The 15,182-nt window shown below is 35.8% G+C and overlaps 1 protein-coding gene across 1 annotated transcript in view; it reads left to right on the top strand.

The window, feature by feature from the left end:
* STX17 (syntaxin 17) overlaps positions 1 to 15,182 on the top strand; it is a 65,334-nt gene that overhangs the window by 37,786 nt on the left and 12,366 nt on the right. The window contains exons 4-6 of the mRNA XM_025888597.2: positions 5,837 to 6,062; positions 13,434 to 13,549; positions 13,630 to 13,680. Coding sequence (XP_025744382.1) covers positions 5,837 to 6,062; positions 13,434 to 13,549; positions 13,630 to 13,680 — 393 coding nt within the window. The remainder of the gene's footprint in view (positions 1 to 5,836; positions 6,063 to 13,433; positions 13,550 to 13,629; positions 13,681 to 15,182) is intronic.

The raw sequence follows: 15,182 nt of genomic DNA, 5'->3' as shown, positions 1-15,182 counted from the left end.
ATAGTTCATGTGAGGGCTGATTTATTTCAGGATCACCTGGGCTCTTGGGGTACAGCTCATTCAGATCCTAGCTCAAAGCACCATAGTGGTTATACTTAGTAGGCCCCAGCATTGAGTATTTTACCCAGAAATTTATGAGGCTGTCAAACACTCTGGTAAGTAAATACCTCCAAGCAAATGTGGCCTTGAGTTCAGGACTCACTTCTCTGGATTTTCACCTTTGTCTAATTCTTGGCCTACAAATTTCTTAACTATCTTGTTTGCTTTTTGATGCCTTTGAATTTTGTGTGTTTGCAGTTTGTTTTATTGTCAGCTTTTTAATTAGTCATTGGTGGGAGGGTTAGTTTGAATTACCTACCTTGCTACACCCAGAGGCGGAAACACCTAACTTTATATTTTTCACATATGTTCCTTTTATTTGATTTTGGAGAGATTCTATAGCTGTGCTGTCCAATATGGTAGCTCCTTGCGACATGTAATTGTTGAGCACTTAAAATGTGGCTAGTTTGGGGGCTCCTGGGTAGCTTAGTCAATTAAATGTTGACTCTTGATCTCGGAGTCATGAGTTCAAGCCCCACTTGAAAACAATGTGGCTAGTTTGAATTGAGATGTGCTGTGAATGTACAATATGTAATTAATTTTTATATTGATTACATGTTTAAATGATAATATGTTGGATGTATTGGGTTAAATAAGACATTAAAATTAACTTCACCTGTTTTTCTTTACTTTTTAATGTGACTTAGAAAATTTAAAACTATAAAGAAAAAAATTTAAAACTATATATATGCCTTGAATTTGTGGTTTGCATTATATTTCTGTTGGGTAGTATAGCTCTGTAGAGAAATTGTTGAGAACATATGCTCTATAGCCTGGATTTAATTCCTGGCTGTACTTTTTACTAGAAGTGTAATCCTAGGCTTTTTTAAAAAATGTCTTGCTTTACTTTTCTCTTCTATAAAATGAGAATAATAGTAATATTTGTTTCAAAGGTAAGTTGTGAAGCTAAAACAAGATGAAGAAGGTAAATACGTAGTACAATGGACAACTTATAGTGTTAATAAAAATTTAGCCATTATTTGTGTTTTTGTTACTATAGTATCAGATTTTATAGTTCAGTGGGTATTTTGTTTCTTAAGATTTTCCTCCCCACCCTTAGTAATAGAATTCTGGACACTATAATTTGACTGGAGACATAAACATAAGTGCAAATTCTATAAAATAGGAAGAATATGTCATAGACAAATGCTCATGAGCTGCAGAAACGTTAATGCTTCTCCAAGATAATACTGCCTAAAATATTTCTATGGACTATGTGACAACTATGTAACCAAGCTTTACAACTGTAGTTCAGAAAGGAATTGTATGACCAAGAGTTGGTGTTGTGTTAGAAATATTGTTCCAGCACTTGAAAACTGGACACAAGACTTAATTCTACCACTGTGTTCATCTGAAGTCCAGTTTCCCTCTTGTAAAATCATAAGGTTGGACTAGATAACATAGGCCTACATTTTCTATGATTTTTTTCCATATTAATGCTTGCATATCACATATTTTTAATTTACAGTACAGTTAACCTTAGGTTTTTTCGTTCACATAAGAGTGACAGATGGTTAAAGGAAGTATAGAGTCATGGCAGGATAGAAGCACAACTTTTTAATTCCCCCAGAACATCTTACAGATCATTAGGTTGTAGCTAAACTATTTTTTTCCAGAATTGTTCTTAATTTTACTAGAATAAAATGGGTCCTTTGGTTATATTAAGGAATTTTATTTATATATATGTGAATTATGGTTGTAGTTTAATGGAAAGATTGCTGGGCTTTAAAGAATACCTGGGTTTTCATAAAAATCCTAGAAGAGAGCACAGGCAATAATTTTCCTGACATTGGCCATATCAACATTTTTCTAGATAGATCTCAGGAGGCAAGGGAAATAAAAAAAAACTATTGGGACTACATCAAAATAAAAAGCTTCTGCACTGTAAAGGAAACAATCAACAAAACTAAAATGCAACCTACTGAATGCAAGAAGATATTTGCAAATGACATACCCAATAAAGGGTTAGTATCTGAAATATAAAGAACTGATACAACTCAACACCCCCAAAACAAATAATCCAATTAGAAAATGGGCAGAAGACATGAACAGACATTTCTTCAAAGAAGACATCCAGATGGCCAACAGACACATGAAAAGATGCTCAACGTCACTCATCATCAGGGAAATGCAAATCAAAACTACAAGGAGATACCATCTCACACTTGTCAGAATGGTTAAAATCAAAACACAAGAAATAAATGTTGGTGAGTTTATGGAGAAAAAGGAATCCTCATGCACTGTTGGTAGGAATGCAAATTGATGCAGCCACTGTGGAAAACAATAAGGAGGTTCCTCAGAAAGTTAAAAATAGAAGTACCCTGGGGTGCCTGGGTGGCTCAGTTGGTTAAGCGACTGCCTTCAGCTCAGGTCATGATCCTGGGGTCCTGGGATCGGGCCCCACATCGGGCTCCCTGCTCAACAGGAAGCTTGCTTCTCCCTCTCCCACTCCCCCTGCTTGTGTTCCCTCTCTTGCTGTCTCTCTCTCTCTGTCAATTAAATAAATAAAATCTTTAAAAAAATAAAAATAAATAAATAGAAGTACCCTACAATCTAGTAATTGCATTACTGGTTATTTATCCCCAAAGTACAAAAGTCCTAATTCAAAGAGATATATGCACCTGTATGTTTATAGCAGTATTATTTACAATAGCCAAATTATGGAAGCAGGCCAGGTGCCCATGGAAGGATGAATGGATAAAGAAGATGTGATACACACACACACACCCCACACCCCCCCCTGGAATATTATTCAGCCATAAAAAAGAAAAGAATGAAATCTTGCCATTTGCAACAACGTGGATGGAGCTAGAGAGTATAATGCTAAGTGAAATAAGTCAGAGAAAGACAAATACCATATGATCTCACTCATATGTGGAATTTAAGAAACAAAAGAAACGAGCAAAGGAAAAAAGAGAAACCAAGAAACAGATTATTAACTCTAGAGAACAAACCAATAGTTACCAGAGGGGAGGGAGGTGGGAGAATGGGTGAAATTGGTGATGGGGATTAAGGAGTGCACTTGTGGTGAACACTGGGTGTTGTATGGAATTTTTGAATCCCTGTATTGTACATCTGAAACTAATGTAATACTGTATGTTAACTATTCTGGAATTAAAATTAAAACTTAACAAAAAAATGCCTGGGTTTTAATTGAGCTTTGCTGCTAGATAAAATTAAGTAAATCCTAAACAAGTTTTCTTTGTTCTGATTTTTCTATAATACAATAATGTGGAATGTAATAATACAGGATGTAACACCTCACCCAGAGTAGGTACTTGAGAAATAAAAGAAACTGATACATTCTGTCCTATTATACAGAATTTGCATTAGTACCTGTGAAAGTGCCACAGGGGAGAATTTAAAATATCATATGAGAAATATTAAAATATATTCCTTTAAGATTTTATTTATTTATCTGAGAGACTGAGCAAGCGAGAGAGAGAGAGTACAAACTGGGGGAGGGGCGGAGGGAGAGGGCGAAGCGGACTCCCAGCTGAGGAGGGAGCCTGATGTGGGACTCGATCCCAGGACCCTGGGATGATGACCTCAGCCGAAGACAGACGCTTAACCAACTGAGCCACCCAGGCACCCCAGAGTATATTCTAAATTATGTGATAAATATTATAGAGATCTATCATTTTCCAGAAGCATCATACTCAGATCATTCTTGCAAGTTAGTTCTATTTTATTTTCAAAGAATAGTTGGTTTTTATGTTTCTCAAAGTATAGACCATTGGGAAAGATGGAAAGCTCCCCAGTTCATTCTGTGAAGCTAGCACAATCTTAAACCTGTTAAAGTGAGTTTAAGTCTAGTAAAGAAAGTATAGACACACAACACCATTCCAGTATGCACATGTAGGCACACATATATAGACAGACGTGTGTTGAAAGCCCAAATAAATTGTTAGCTAATTGAATTCAAAAAATTATATATGTGACCAGGAAGAGTTTATCTCAGGAATGTAAAAGATGGTTCTATATTATGAAACCTGCCCATAACTCATAATATTAGCATATTAGAGGAAAATTGATGATTATGTCAGTAGATGATTCTAAAAAGAGGGGGAAAGCATTTGATATAAATCTGACAACTACACTCAGAAATGCAAATTAAAGCAACAATGAGAGAACATGTAGTACTGGCAGTATGTGGAGAAATGGGCACTCATACTTCGGTGGTAGTATGAATTACTACTTAGGAAAAACTGATACAGATGTAGTGAAAAGAAGGGCCACATGCACCCCAATATTCATAGCAGCAATGTCCACAATAGCCAAACTGTGGAAGGAGCCGAGATGCCCTTCAACAGATGAATGGTTAAAGGAGATGTGGTCCATATATACAATGGAATATTACTCAGTCATCAGAAAGGATGAATACCCAACTTTTACATCAACATGGATGGGACTGGAGGAGATTATGCTAAGTGAAATAAGTCAAACAGAGAAAGAAAATTACCATATGGTTTCACTTATTTGTGGAACATAAGGAATAGCATGGAGGACGTTAGGAGAAGGAAGGGAAAAATGAAGGCGGGGGAATCAGAGGGGGAGATGAACCATGAGAGGCTATGGACTCCAGGAATCAAACAGGGTTTTAGAGGGGAGGGGAGGGGGGGCGATGGGTGAGCCCGGTGATGAGTATTAAGGAGGGCATGTGTTGCATGGAGCCCTGGATGTTATATGCAAACAATGAATCATGGATCACTACATCAAAAACTAATGATGTACTGTATGGTGACTAACATAACATAAAAAAAAATTATAAAAAAAGAGGGGTGCCTGGGTAGCTCAGTTGGTTGGGCAACTACCTTCAGCTGGGGTCATGATCCTGGAGTCCTGGGATCAAGTCCCACATCGGGCTCCCTGCTCAGTGGGGACTCTGCTTCTCTCTCTGACCCTCCCCCCCATGTACTCTCTCTCTCTCAAATAAATAAATAAAATCTTTAAAACAAAAGGGAAAAAACCCAAAAGCCCCATTTATTTAAAAAAAAAAACTGATAATAGCTATTGAAATAAGATGCACATGATCCTTTGAGTACTCTCACTTTCGGGAATCATTTCTACAAAATACGGTATAATAGTATATACTATCATACTAATATGTACTATTATAGTATATTAGGATATATTCAAGGACTTATGTTTTGGAAACAACATGAATGACTGTTAATCACTTTCAGGGGTCATTGAATAAATTTTACATCTGTATCATGGAATATGGTACACCCATTAACCAAGAAGGATATCCATGATAGTAGTATTATATTATTGGGGTGAGGAATAACAAATTATAGGTTATTATGCACAATGTCCATTTTTTGGTAAAAAGATGGAAAGTCTATATATGTTAATGTTTGTATGAGCAGTGGGAAATGTGTGGAAGGGACTGGGTTAAGAGGTGGTTGGATTGGTGAAGGGGGAAGTCATTAAGTTTTTCTTGAATGCTCTACAGTGTTTGATTTATTATGAAGAGCATTTGTTACCTTTGTAATACACTTAATGAAGGAAAAAATGCTAAATAAATAAATTCAATGATAGGAGTCTCAAGCTCGATTGGCTAGAGACATGAAAAATAGAAAAATGTTATATATACCTTCTGTTGTAGAGAGTACTTGAAATCATCTCTGCTCATGACCATTAATCACAGATTACCTCTGAAAATAAAGGTATTTTATATTAACAGAAAATGTATTTTATATTAACGTTTTAATGAATTTTTTTTCTTTTATAGCAACTCCGTTCCAATATCCGAGAAATGGAGAAACTTTGTTTGAAGGTCCGAAAGGATGACCTAGTACTTCTGAAAAGAATGATAGATCCTGTTAAAGAAGAAGCATCAGCAGCAACAGCAGAATTTCTTCAACTCCATCTGGAATCTGTAGAAGAGCTTAAGAAACAATTTAATGATGAAGAAACTTTATTACAGCCTTCTTTGACCAGATCCATGACTGTTGGTGGTAACGTACAACGTCTCATTCTTGATCATTGTAATGCAGTTAATTAAAGTTCACCATCTTGTATAGCTATTGCAGATACATAAGTTTCCAGGGATCACCTTCTGTTTCAGTATTTTGAATTCTTGGACCCTGAGAGTGCCTAGAATCGCACACCCTAGAAGTTTTGTAGGATGAAAATTTTGAGCTATGCTGTGTAGAGTGGAACTTCCAAGCTTCAAGTACCTATTTGTCTATGTATTGAAAATAAAGGTTATAAAATTCCCTAGGGAGAATGTCATCCTTGATTGCAGAGGACACCCCCTTCATGTCCAGGTTGCAGGAGTAGCCTAATCAGGCATGCCTCTTTCTTTGGCATTCTGATTTTCTTTCATAGGGGATGTTAGATCCACCAGCTCACTTTTCTGAATTTAACTGACAACATTAAAAAAAAAAAAAAAAAATATATATATATATATATTCAAAGAAACAGTCCAGCAAAACTTGTCATTTTTTTTAAGGATATAATTGATAATTGTTAATTGCATTATAATAAGTCCTTTATAAGGAACCCTGAAAAAAAAATTACTGGTGTAATACATAATAGGACTTGAAAGCAATTGGTCTTTTTTTAATCCTATGGGTATTGGATGGCATATCCAATCCAAACTGATGAGATTTCCCTACTTGAGTTATTTACTGAAATGCTTACGTCTGAATATTTTTAACTACCAAAAGCCAAAGTTTTTAACTGTCCTGGTTTTATTTTATAATTGCTCACCTCATATTTCCTTTTTTGTTTCTCTTTTAATTTATGCTATCTTGTTATATTTTACATATGTTCCAAGATGCTTTAAATCTTAATGGTAAAGGTAGGGTATAAATAAATTATAAATTAGAATAGAATCTGAGAGATGTTATACCTGCCCAGTTTTCATCTTTTCATTTATGTGGGAGGCTCCCGTACTATCCCGTCTCCAAAACCAGATTATTTTTAACTTTATATTTTCAGTGTTAATGATCCAGTAATTTATAGGGAATTTGAAATTAAAATATTGGAGGAAACATTTAGGCCATCATCCATAGTTTCTTGGTAATCTTGCTTTTATTGTATCCTTAGTACCTAGCACATAGTACATAGTGCTTGGCACATAGTGGACCATACATAAATGTTTCATAACTGTGAATGAATAAATATCTTTTTGAGACAATTTTGTAATTTCAGATGTACTATACTCACTACACCCTGTGGATAAGCAGTACCTAAAGTGTTGTTTTGGGGAGAAGGAGATGTTAGCACTCAGCGCCTTGTTTGAAGAGTATTTGGGAAGAATGCTTTTTGATAGTTTGTAGTTACTGTTTACGTTATTCTTACAATATTTATCACCACCATATTGATGAGGCTAAATACTGCTCATATCATTTAGTGTGAACTGATACTTTATGTGCATGTATAGAGAAACTGGGCTTCCATGTGATTAAGCAGCTGTCCTGCTTAATCACCTAGACATTATGACAATGTTTAATCACCTAGACAACCTTAATTACCTCGATACTGTGACAGTTGTGATGGTGGTAACAGCAGTGAAGATATGCTAGATTTTCTGGAGTTGCTGACATCAGTCTCTCTTGCTATTTAGTTTTGAATTGCCCATCACCAGCAATTCCCTGGCAAACAAAAATTTTGAGTTCTGAGAGTTTCTCACAATATAATACTATGCTAATACTTGCTTTAGTTTGCATTTTATTATTGCATTATTTGAGTTTCTGTTAGTAGGACTGTTCGGGCTCAACAAGCTTGGATTTATATATCATCAGAGGAACTGGGTGATTATTAGAAGAAGGCAATTGAGCAGTTTGCTGGCAATTAAATTTCTCTGTAGGAAGCTGGCTGGTGTGTGTGTGTGTGTGTGTGTGTAATCAAAATTTGAGGAAGCACGTATAGAGAGAACATGAAAAAGATTGAGGTAGAGCCAGAGGATGAAGGAGAAGAAATGATGAAATTCATTTTCCAACTCTTGATTCTCAAATTTCTCAATTCATGGAACATCAAATTAGCTAAAGACCTAATCACTTGCCACTGAGAGAAACTACAAGATTAAATCTCTGTAGCTAGTGCTGATTTGATTGAGACATCATTGTAAGTTACACCTAAAACAATGTATAGAATTCAAATTCCAAATGGTGTACTGGTGAAATGGTGCTTTGACTTTGAATCCATTGCCAACATTAAGCAATTAAAATGAACTGTCTCACCGAGTACCTGAGTATTTCACCAAATGTGAGTTTCTACTAGGTTGCCTTAAAAATCCAGAAATAATGTTAACAAATAATTGTGAGAATGGGAAAGAATAATGAAAACAAAGCAACTAATTCACATAAGACCTTAATTGCGAACTAAGAATTGAGTTCGCCCTATGTGTGGTCTTCTAGTTATGGACTCTTTTCTGTCATTCTACATGTTTTTATCCTGTGCTTTCTGGCTTTTCTTTGTTTTTGCTTTAGATGCTCATTATAGTAGTGACAGCCTATACAGAAAAAATGTGTTTGATTTGCATAGAAGTTAAGTGCCTTAAAATATTTCTTCCTTTAAAAATTCAATCTGATTCTAAATAAATTGGTTGGAAATATCAGCAGAGATTCAGGAGCAATGTTGCCACATTTCCATGAGTGAGATCAAAATACAAAAATAGTTTTTCACTTACAGATAGAAACAAGTATAATAGGACGTTTTATGTTCTCTGGAGAGTAAAAGAAGCTTATTAAGTTTAGGGGGAAGCTGTGATGATTTTGCTGCTTCTTTTGTCCAGATTCTGAGAGTTCCTAAAGCAAATCTTCTTTGCCAATCTTGCTTGATCTGAGAAACTCCCTTCTGTCTCACTTGTGTGTCTACTTTCATTTTTAGCATATTGCTTCCCACCAAGAGAAGTGATGAACCTACAAATTTGATTTGTATTTAGAAAGGTGTATCAAGTCATATAGAGTGAATCAGTGCTTCTCTCCATCTTTGTCTTTCTTACTCCCCATCCAGCACATACAGTTCACCAGTGCAATAGGAACAGAATCTTATTACATTTTAAACAAATATTCACAAAAGAATCCAATCTTAAAACCGCTGGGAACTTCAGACCACATATTGAATTTGATGAAATATCAGATTTTATCACAGGTATATATACATATAGTGAACAGTTTGTGAAGCATGTGGATAGTTTTGTATATTATTCAGAAGATATGTTTTCTGTTGGTTTTAATTTTCTTAAAAATCCTCCTTTGCAGCTAAGTTAAGCCATGACTTAGAAGTCATTTTATTTTGATAGATAGGTTGGTATAGATGATCAATAGATTAATTTCACTATTTTTAAGCTGTCAGAACATGAAAAATTCAGGAAATGCCTTTGAATTAATTTAGACTTATAATGAAACTTTTCCTAACATACTGAAGTTCAGTGAAAATTTCTTATATGTTGTGTTTTAATTCTTGGTAGAATCATTGCCTTTCATGAAACACAGAGAGAAAGACAAAGAACGAATGTTTGGATGTATGGAGAGAAGGGAAAAGTCTTATGTCTGTGTTATTAGTTTCAACTAAAAATATCTTCATGTTTGAGCTTGTAGTCAATAATAAGGTTTTAAAACAGGAGTTTGAAAACCAGTGGGAAGTGATGTATGTTTTCTTCGTGCCTACTTGCAGTTGTTTGCATGTGGATGGAACTATCTTAGATGATTTCATCATATAAAACAATAGCAATTTGACTTCTGTGCACAGGGTGAGTTCTTCATCCTTCCTTCCCGCAGCTATAATCTGTCTCTGTTTTCCCTCATCATGTCTGTAGCAATTCCTAAAAGTTCAAAGTCAATGGATGTTCACTGAGGTAGTGATTTCTAATATAAGCTGGAATAAATGAATTATGGAAAGTTGTAGAAATTAAAGGGCTTCTTTCTTAATTGTTAGTTATGCCTCAAATTGATTAGTGATGTTCAGAGTTGTAAGTTTACAGCAGGATTTTCCATGCAATAGAACAGATTTCTTTGTTCTAAGACTCTATTTGAACTAAGATGCATACGCAGTTTGGTTTCAAGTGAGACGTAAATGACTTAAACACTTCTTATTTTTTACTAGGGGAAATCTTTTATGTTTGCTTAAAATGCCAAACATTTCCCACCCCTTCTTCATTTTTTAGATAAAGAATTTATGTATGACAGTCTCCCCTCATTTTGTTATATACCCTGGCATACTTCATTTAAATCCTCTATAATAGGATAAAGACTATGGCTTATAAAAATCCTTAGAGTGGATATTGTAATTATAAAGTTCTGCTTTACATTTGGTCTGTTAATGATAAAGATATCATTATTCAGTATCATCCTATTAAAGAAGTTGGAATAGGAGTTGGAGTTCTCATTACAATAGAAATATTAAGTGGAAGAGTGGTTTTAGAATAATTCATTTATCTTGATTGATGTGAAAATGAAAGCGTCTTTATGTGATAAGTTAGGACATAGGGTAAATAACTCTTCATACTTGCCATAATGTTGTCATGTAAAACTTACTCTATCTGATGTTTTTGCTCTCCTTTAAGATCAAAGGAAATGTATTCAGATAAGTTAAAATTCAAAATTAAAAGAACACTATCAATTCTGATAAGCCTACAAAATATTTTTTAGTCAACTGACTATGCCCTTCCTAAACAATTCAAACAGATTATTTTCCTTGAGAGGTAAAAACATTCATAGATTTCAAAAGTAAAATAGCAGTGCAGTTTTATAAAATAGGCTAGGATGAAAAAGAAATTGAGAAGATGAACTTACAGTTATGACTTTTAGGAGTAGATCAGGTGTCACACGTCATTATGTTATGTCCTTGCATATAACACTTCAATAGCTCTCCACTCTCTTCCAGATAGTCCAGAGTCTTTCACTGGTCTACAGTAAGGCCCCTCCTAACAATCTATGTATAAAGTTCTGTGTTTGTAACTCTGTCTTTTACTTTATCCTTTGGCAAGACCAACCTGCTCATTTTACGTTAAGCTTTATCTTTTCTTTGAGGGCCTTTTTTATGCTGGTCTCTCTATGTAGAATTTATATTCCCATTTTCTTTGTCTCATAAGATCACCTTTTTTAGGAAGCCGTCTCATAAACTGCACATCACACCAAGCTGGGTCAGTTGGCTTCCCAAGCTTGGAACGCCCACAAAATATTGTTTGTATCTATATCTGTTAATCTAAATACTATTACACTCTCTTACTGTTTTAGGATTGTCTCTATGTATGTCTGACTCTTCTAGAATGTAAGTTCTTTGAGAACATCTCCTTTGTATTACTCATAAAAATTTTTCATCTCTGGATACCCAATACATAATAGGTATCAGATAATGTTAAGGTGGTAGGTATTTTGAGCTTGAAGTAAGGGGGACAAAAGGAATTACATTTCCACTGCCACTGTCCTAGAGCAGACCATCATTTTGCATTGGACATACTGCAGAGCCTCCCAACTGGTTTTTCACTCTCTAATTTTTTTTTTTTTTTTTACCTTTCAACTTCATCCTTCACACTACAGCTATGGTTCCCTTTCTAAATCTGAAATCTGATTATGGCACCCTCCAGCTTCCCAGTAGTCTCCAACTCCTTTTAATAGTTCCATATTGATCTTATGAGAAAAACAGAATTCTTTAGCATAGTTTACAATGCCATGAATAATGTCACCTTAGATTTCCAGTGACAAAACTTATATAAACTTTTGCTTTTCTCTTTCATAGTCTGTATTTCAGTTGAACTCTTTTTCAGTTCCCAAACCTATGCATATATTATTCTCTCTGACCTGAATACCCTCTGCTTTTCCCTCCACCTTTGCCCCAGTTCACCTATGTAATTTCTGTTCATCCTCAGGCTTCTGCTTCAAAACCTCGAACTACTCTCCCCTCCCCAAGTCTTGGTTAAATACCTCTCTTCTGTTCTCACATAGTGTTCCATATTTACTCATATCATAGTTCTTACCTGGCTATACTGAACTTGCCTATTAATATGTATTGTACATAATATGGTAAGTTCCATTAATAATAGCTGCAGTAGCAATGGCTATTTATTGTAGTAGTAACTATTAAGCCGCTTATACTCAATATTTAAGCCAGGCACAGTGCAAAATAAATACCTATCACCTTGTTCTATTCTTATTTTTTTAGTTTTTATTTATTCATTTAAATAATCTCTACACCCAATGTGGAGCTCGAACTCACGACCCCAAGAACAAGAGTCACATGCTCTTCCAACTGAGCCAGCCAGGTGCCCCTTTCACCTTATTTTAAAAATGAGGAGGGCGCCTGGGTGGCTCAGTTGGTTAAGCGACTGCCTCTGGCTCAGGTCATGATCCTGGAGTCCCGGGATTGAGTCCCGCATCGGGCTCCCTGCTCAGCAGGGAGTCTGCTTCTCCCTCTGACCCTCCCCCTTCTCATGTGCTCTCTCTCATTCTCTCTCTCTTTCAAATAAATAAATAAAATCTTAAAAAAAAAATGAGGAAAATGAGTCAAAGAGCTAGTCATTAGCCAAGCCAGGATTCTAACCCAGGTCTTTCTGACTAGGCCCGTGCTCTTAACCACTGTACTCTCTGGAGCTGTTTTGTGGTTTACTGTTGTGTCTGTAGGACCTGAGTGTACTGATAGGCATTTAGTAGGCATTCGATCCATATTAGTTTAATGAATGAATGGTAAAACCAATACAAGGAAATAAAGACTTGAAGGTGGGGTTTGGAGTGTAAATTAATTCATCATCATAGCAGTTTTACTGAGAGGAAGGCCTTAGTAGGTTGATGACTTTTTAAAACTCAGAAAAGAAACAGAAGCAATGGAGATACGGGCTAGAAAAATGACTCTTAGAAGAAGGATGACAATATGTATGAAAAGATCCACATGGTAAGAGGTGTTCATTTGATGTCAGATTTATTGTTACCCCAAACGACTGATTTTCATTGCAAAAAACACATCACTTTCCTACTTTTAACACCTTATGAATCTGGTATTTATTACTAAAATCCCCAAAGAAAAGGTTAATGATTTACACTGAAAGTGTGAAACCTGTTTCTAGTGGGTATCTCTACGTGGAATATTGGCCACATAGAAGAGTTTTCCTTCAGTGCTGCTTCCACATTGAGCTGTAGTTATTCAGATTGGGTAGGTGGCATTTTTTGAGATGACTTTGTAGAATTAAAGAAAAAAATATTTCTTAACCTGGGAACAGTCTGCCCACAGATAAATCTATTTTTTATAGAATAGTCAATTTACTTTTAGCCTGAATTCAGTTTGTTAGCATTTTACATGGGAATTGTTTTACAAAATTGATTTATGCTATCTGCTTTCTAACAAAGCACATAAACCCTAAACATGAGGCTGTGTTCATCCAGGAACATTTCACACTGCTGAGGCTGAAGCCGATCCTCAGAACATGACTCAGGTATATGCGTTGCCTGAAATTCCTCGAGATCAAAATGCTGCAGAATCATGGGAAACCTTAGAAGCGGTATGTTAAAAATTATTTTCGTTTTGGTAGCTGAGAGGCATAAAAGTAAGTAACTTCCTTTTCTTCTCTCTCTTTTTAAGGACTTAATTGAACTTAGCCAACTGGTCACTGATTTCTCTCTCCTAGTGAATGTAAGTATTATAATTGTTTTGGGCTCAGAGATGTTAGATTAATAGGATAAGAAGCTTTTATTAATCCCTATGCTTTTGATTAGAATTTTAATAGAAGTTACAATTTTTAAGACATATTGAGCCATGGATAGAAGTCTAACAGTCCTCAGCCTCCAGATCAATTTAATAAACATTTATCAAGCATTTGTTATATAAAAGGTACTGTGTTAAACCTTGGCACCAGGGGTCTGACAAGGTTAGCTATAGAAATAAATGAGGCCTATTCTCTGCCTTTAAGGATTTATAGTGGGTGGCGGTAAGTTTGGACCCCCAAAACTGAAATTTCAAGCATGATTATTAAATGCAAAAATGAGGTATGAAGGGAAGTATTATCAGCTCTAACAGAAGCATTTAATTCCAAGGGAGGGAGGCAGGGATTATGAGGTGGAAGCATTAAGAATAGCTTCATGAGATAGGTAGCATTTGCTTGAGCCTTGAAAACTGAGTCAAATGTCCACAGATGGGAGTGGGGAAGGGTGCATTTGAAAACAGCTGAACAAAGACATGGAGTAGAGAAGTGTATGGCCTTTCAGGAATGACAAGTATTGCAGTATAATCAAAGCATGAGATACTATGGGCAAGCAAAATAAGGAGTGTGAGTGCCTGATTGAGATGGAATTGAGGGCCATACCAAAGAATTTGAATTTGAATTTGTAGGCATTGAGGAGCCGATACAGATTTTTGAGCAGGTTAGAGTGATATGATCCAGTCTGGTTGAGAAAGATTACTGTTAGTGTGAATAATGGCTTGGGGAAGGGAGTGATAATAGGCAGGATGACTAGTTAGGAATCAAGCAAGAGTTTCACCAAGAGCAATGGCAATACAAGTATAAAGGTACAGGACAGCTGAGAGGTATTTCTGGGGTAGACTTAGTAGAAATTGGAGGAAGATGGAAGAGTCAAACATTAAGGTTTTATTCTGCATAATTGGGTAGCCAGTCTCATATTGTTAACATAGATGAGGAAACAAAGTAGATTTGGTGGGAAAGACAGAATAGGTTTTCTGTCATTGTTTTTCTAAATTATTCTTAGTTTCCTTCCCAGGAAGTATAGGAAGTTCGGATATATGTGTGTATCTGTATGCACATACAGGAACAAACCTGTGTCTGCTCATGCTTCTGTCTAGGTTTAGTTCTTTGTTCTTGATCAAACCATGATCTGGGGGTTTTACATCTTTGAATTATGGTTTCCCTGACATCTGGCTTTCAAGTATAAGAAGTCCCTGGATTATACAATCTCAGAACTGGAATTGGACAGGACTTAACGAGGCCAGCGAATCTAATTCTTCTGTTCTTGCCCCAGCTTGTCATATAGATGATTTTTTGCCTCTTTCTGAAAATTACAGTGCAGGGATACTTTATACTTCAGCCATTCCATTTGGAGACTCTGCCTCTTAGAAGTTCTTCCTTATATAAACACTGCCCTATAATAACTTCCCTCTGGTACTTTTGCCCTCTTGGAGCC

This window comes from Callorhinus ursinus, unplaced genomic scaffold (assembly GCF_003265705.2).
Source record: "Callorhinus ursinus isolate GAN/ISIS: 27379988/994484 unplaced genomic scaffold, GSC_fseal_2.0 scaffold24, whole genome shotgun sequence".
Lineage (NCBI taxonomy): Eukaryota > Metazoa > Chordata > Mammalia > Carnivora > Otariidae > Callorhinus > Callorhinus ursinus.
Note: the sequence above shows the minus strand (reverse complement) of the source record. Positions and strands in the feature narration are given on the sequence as shown.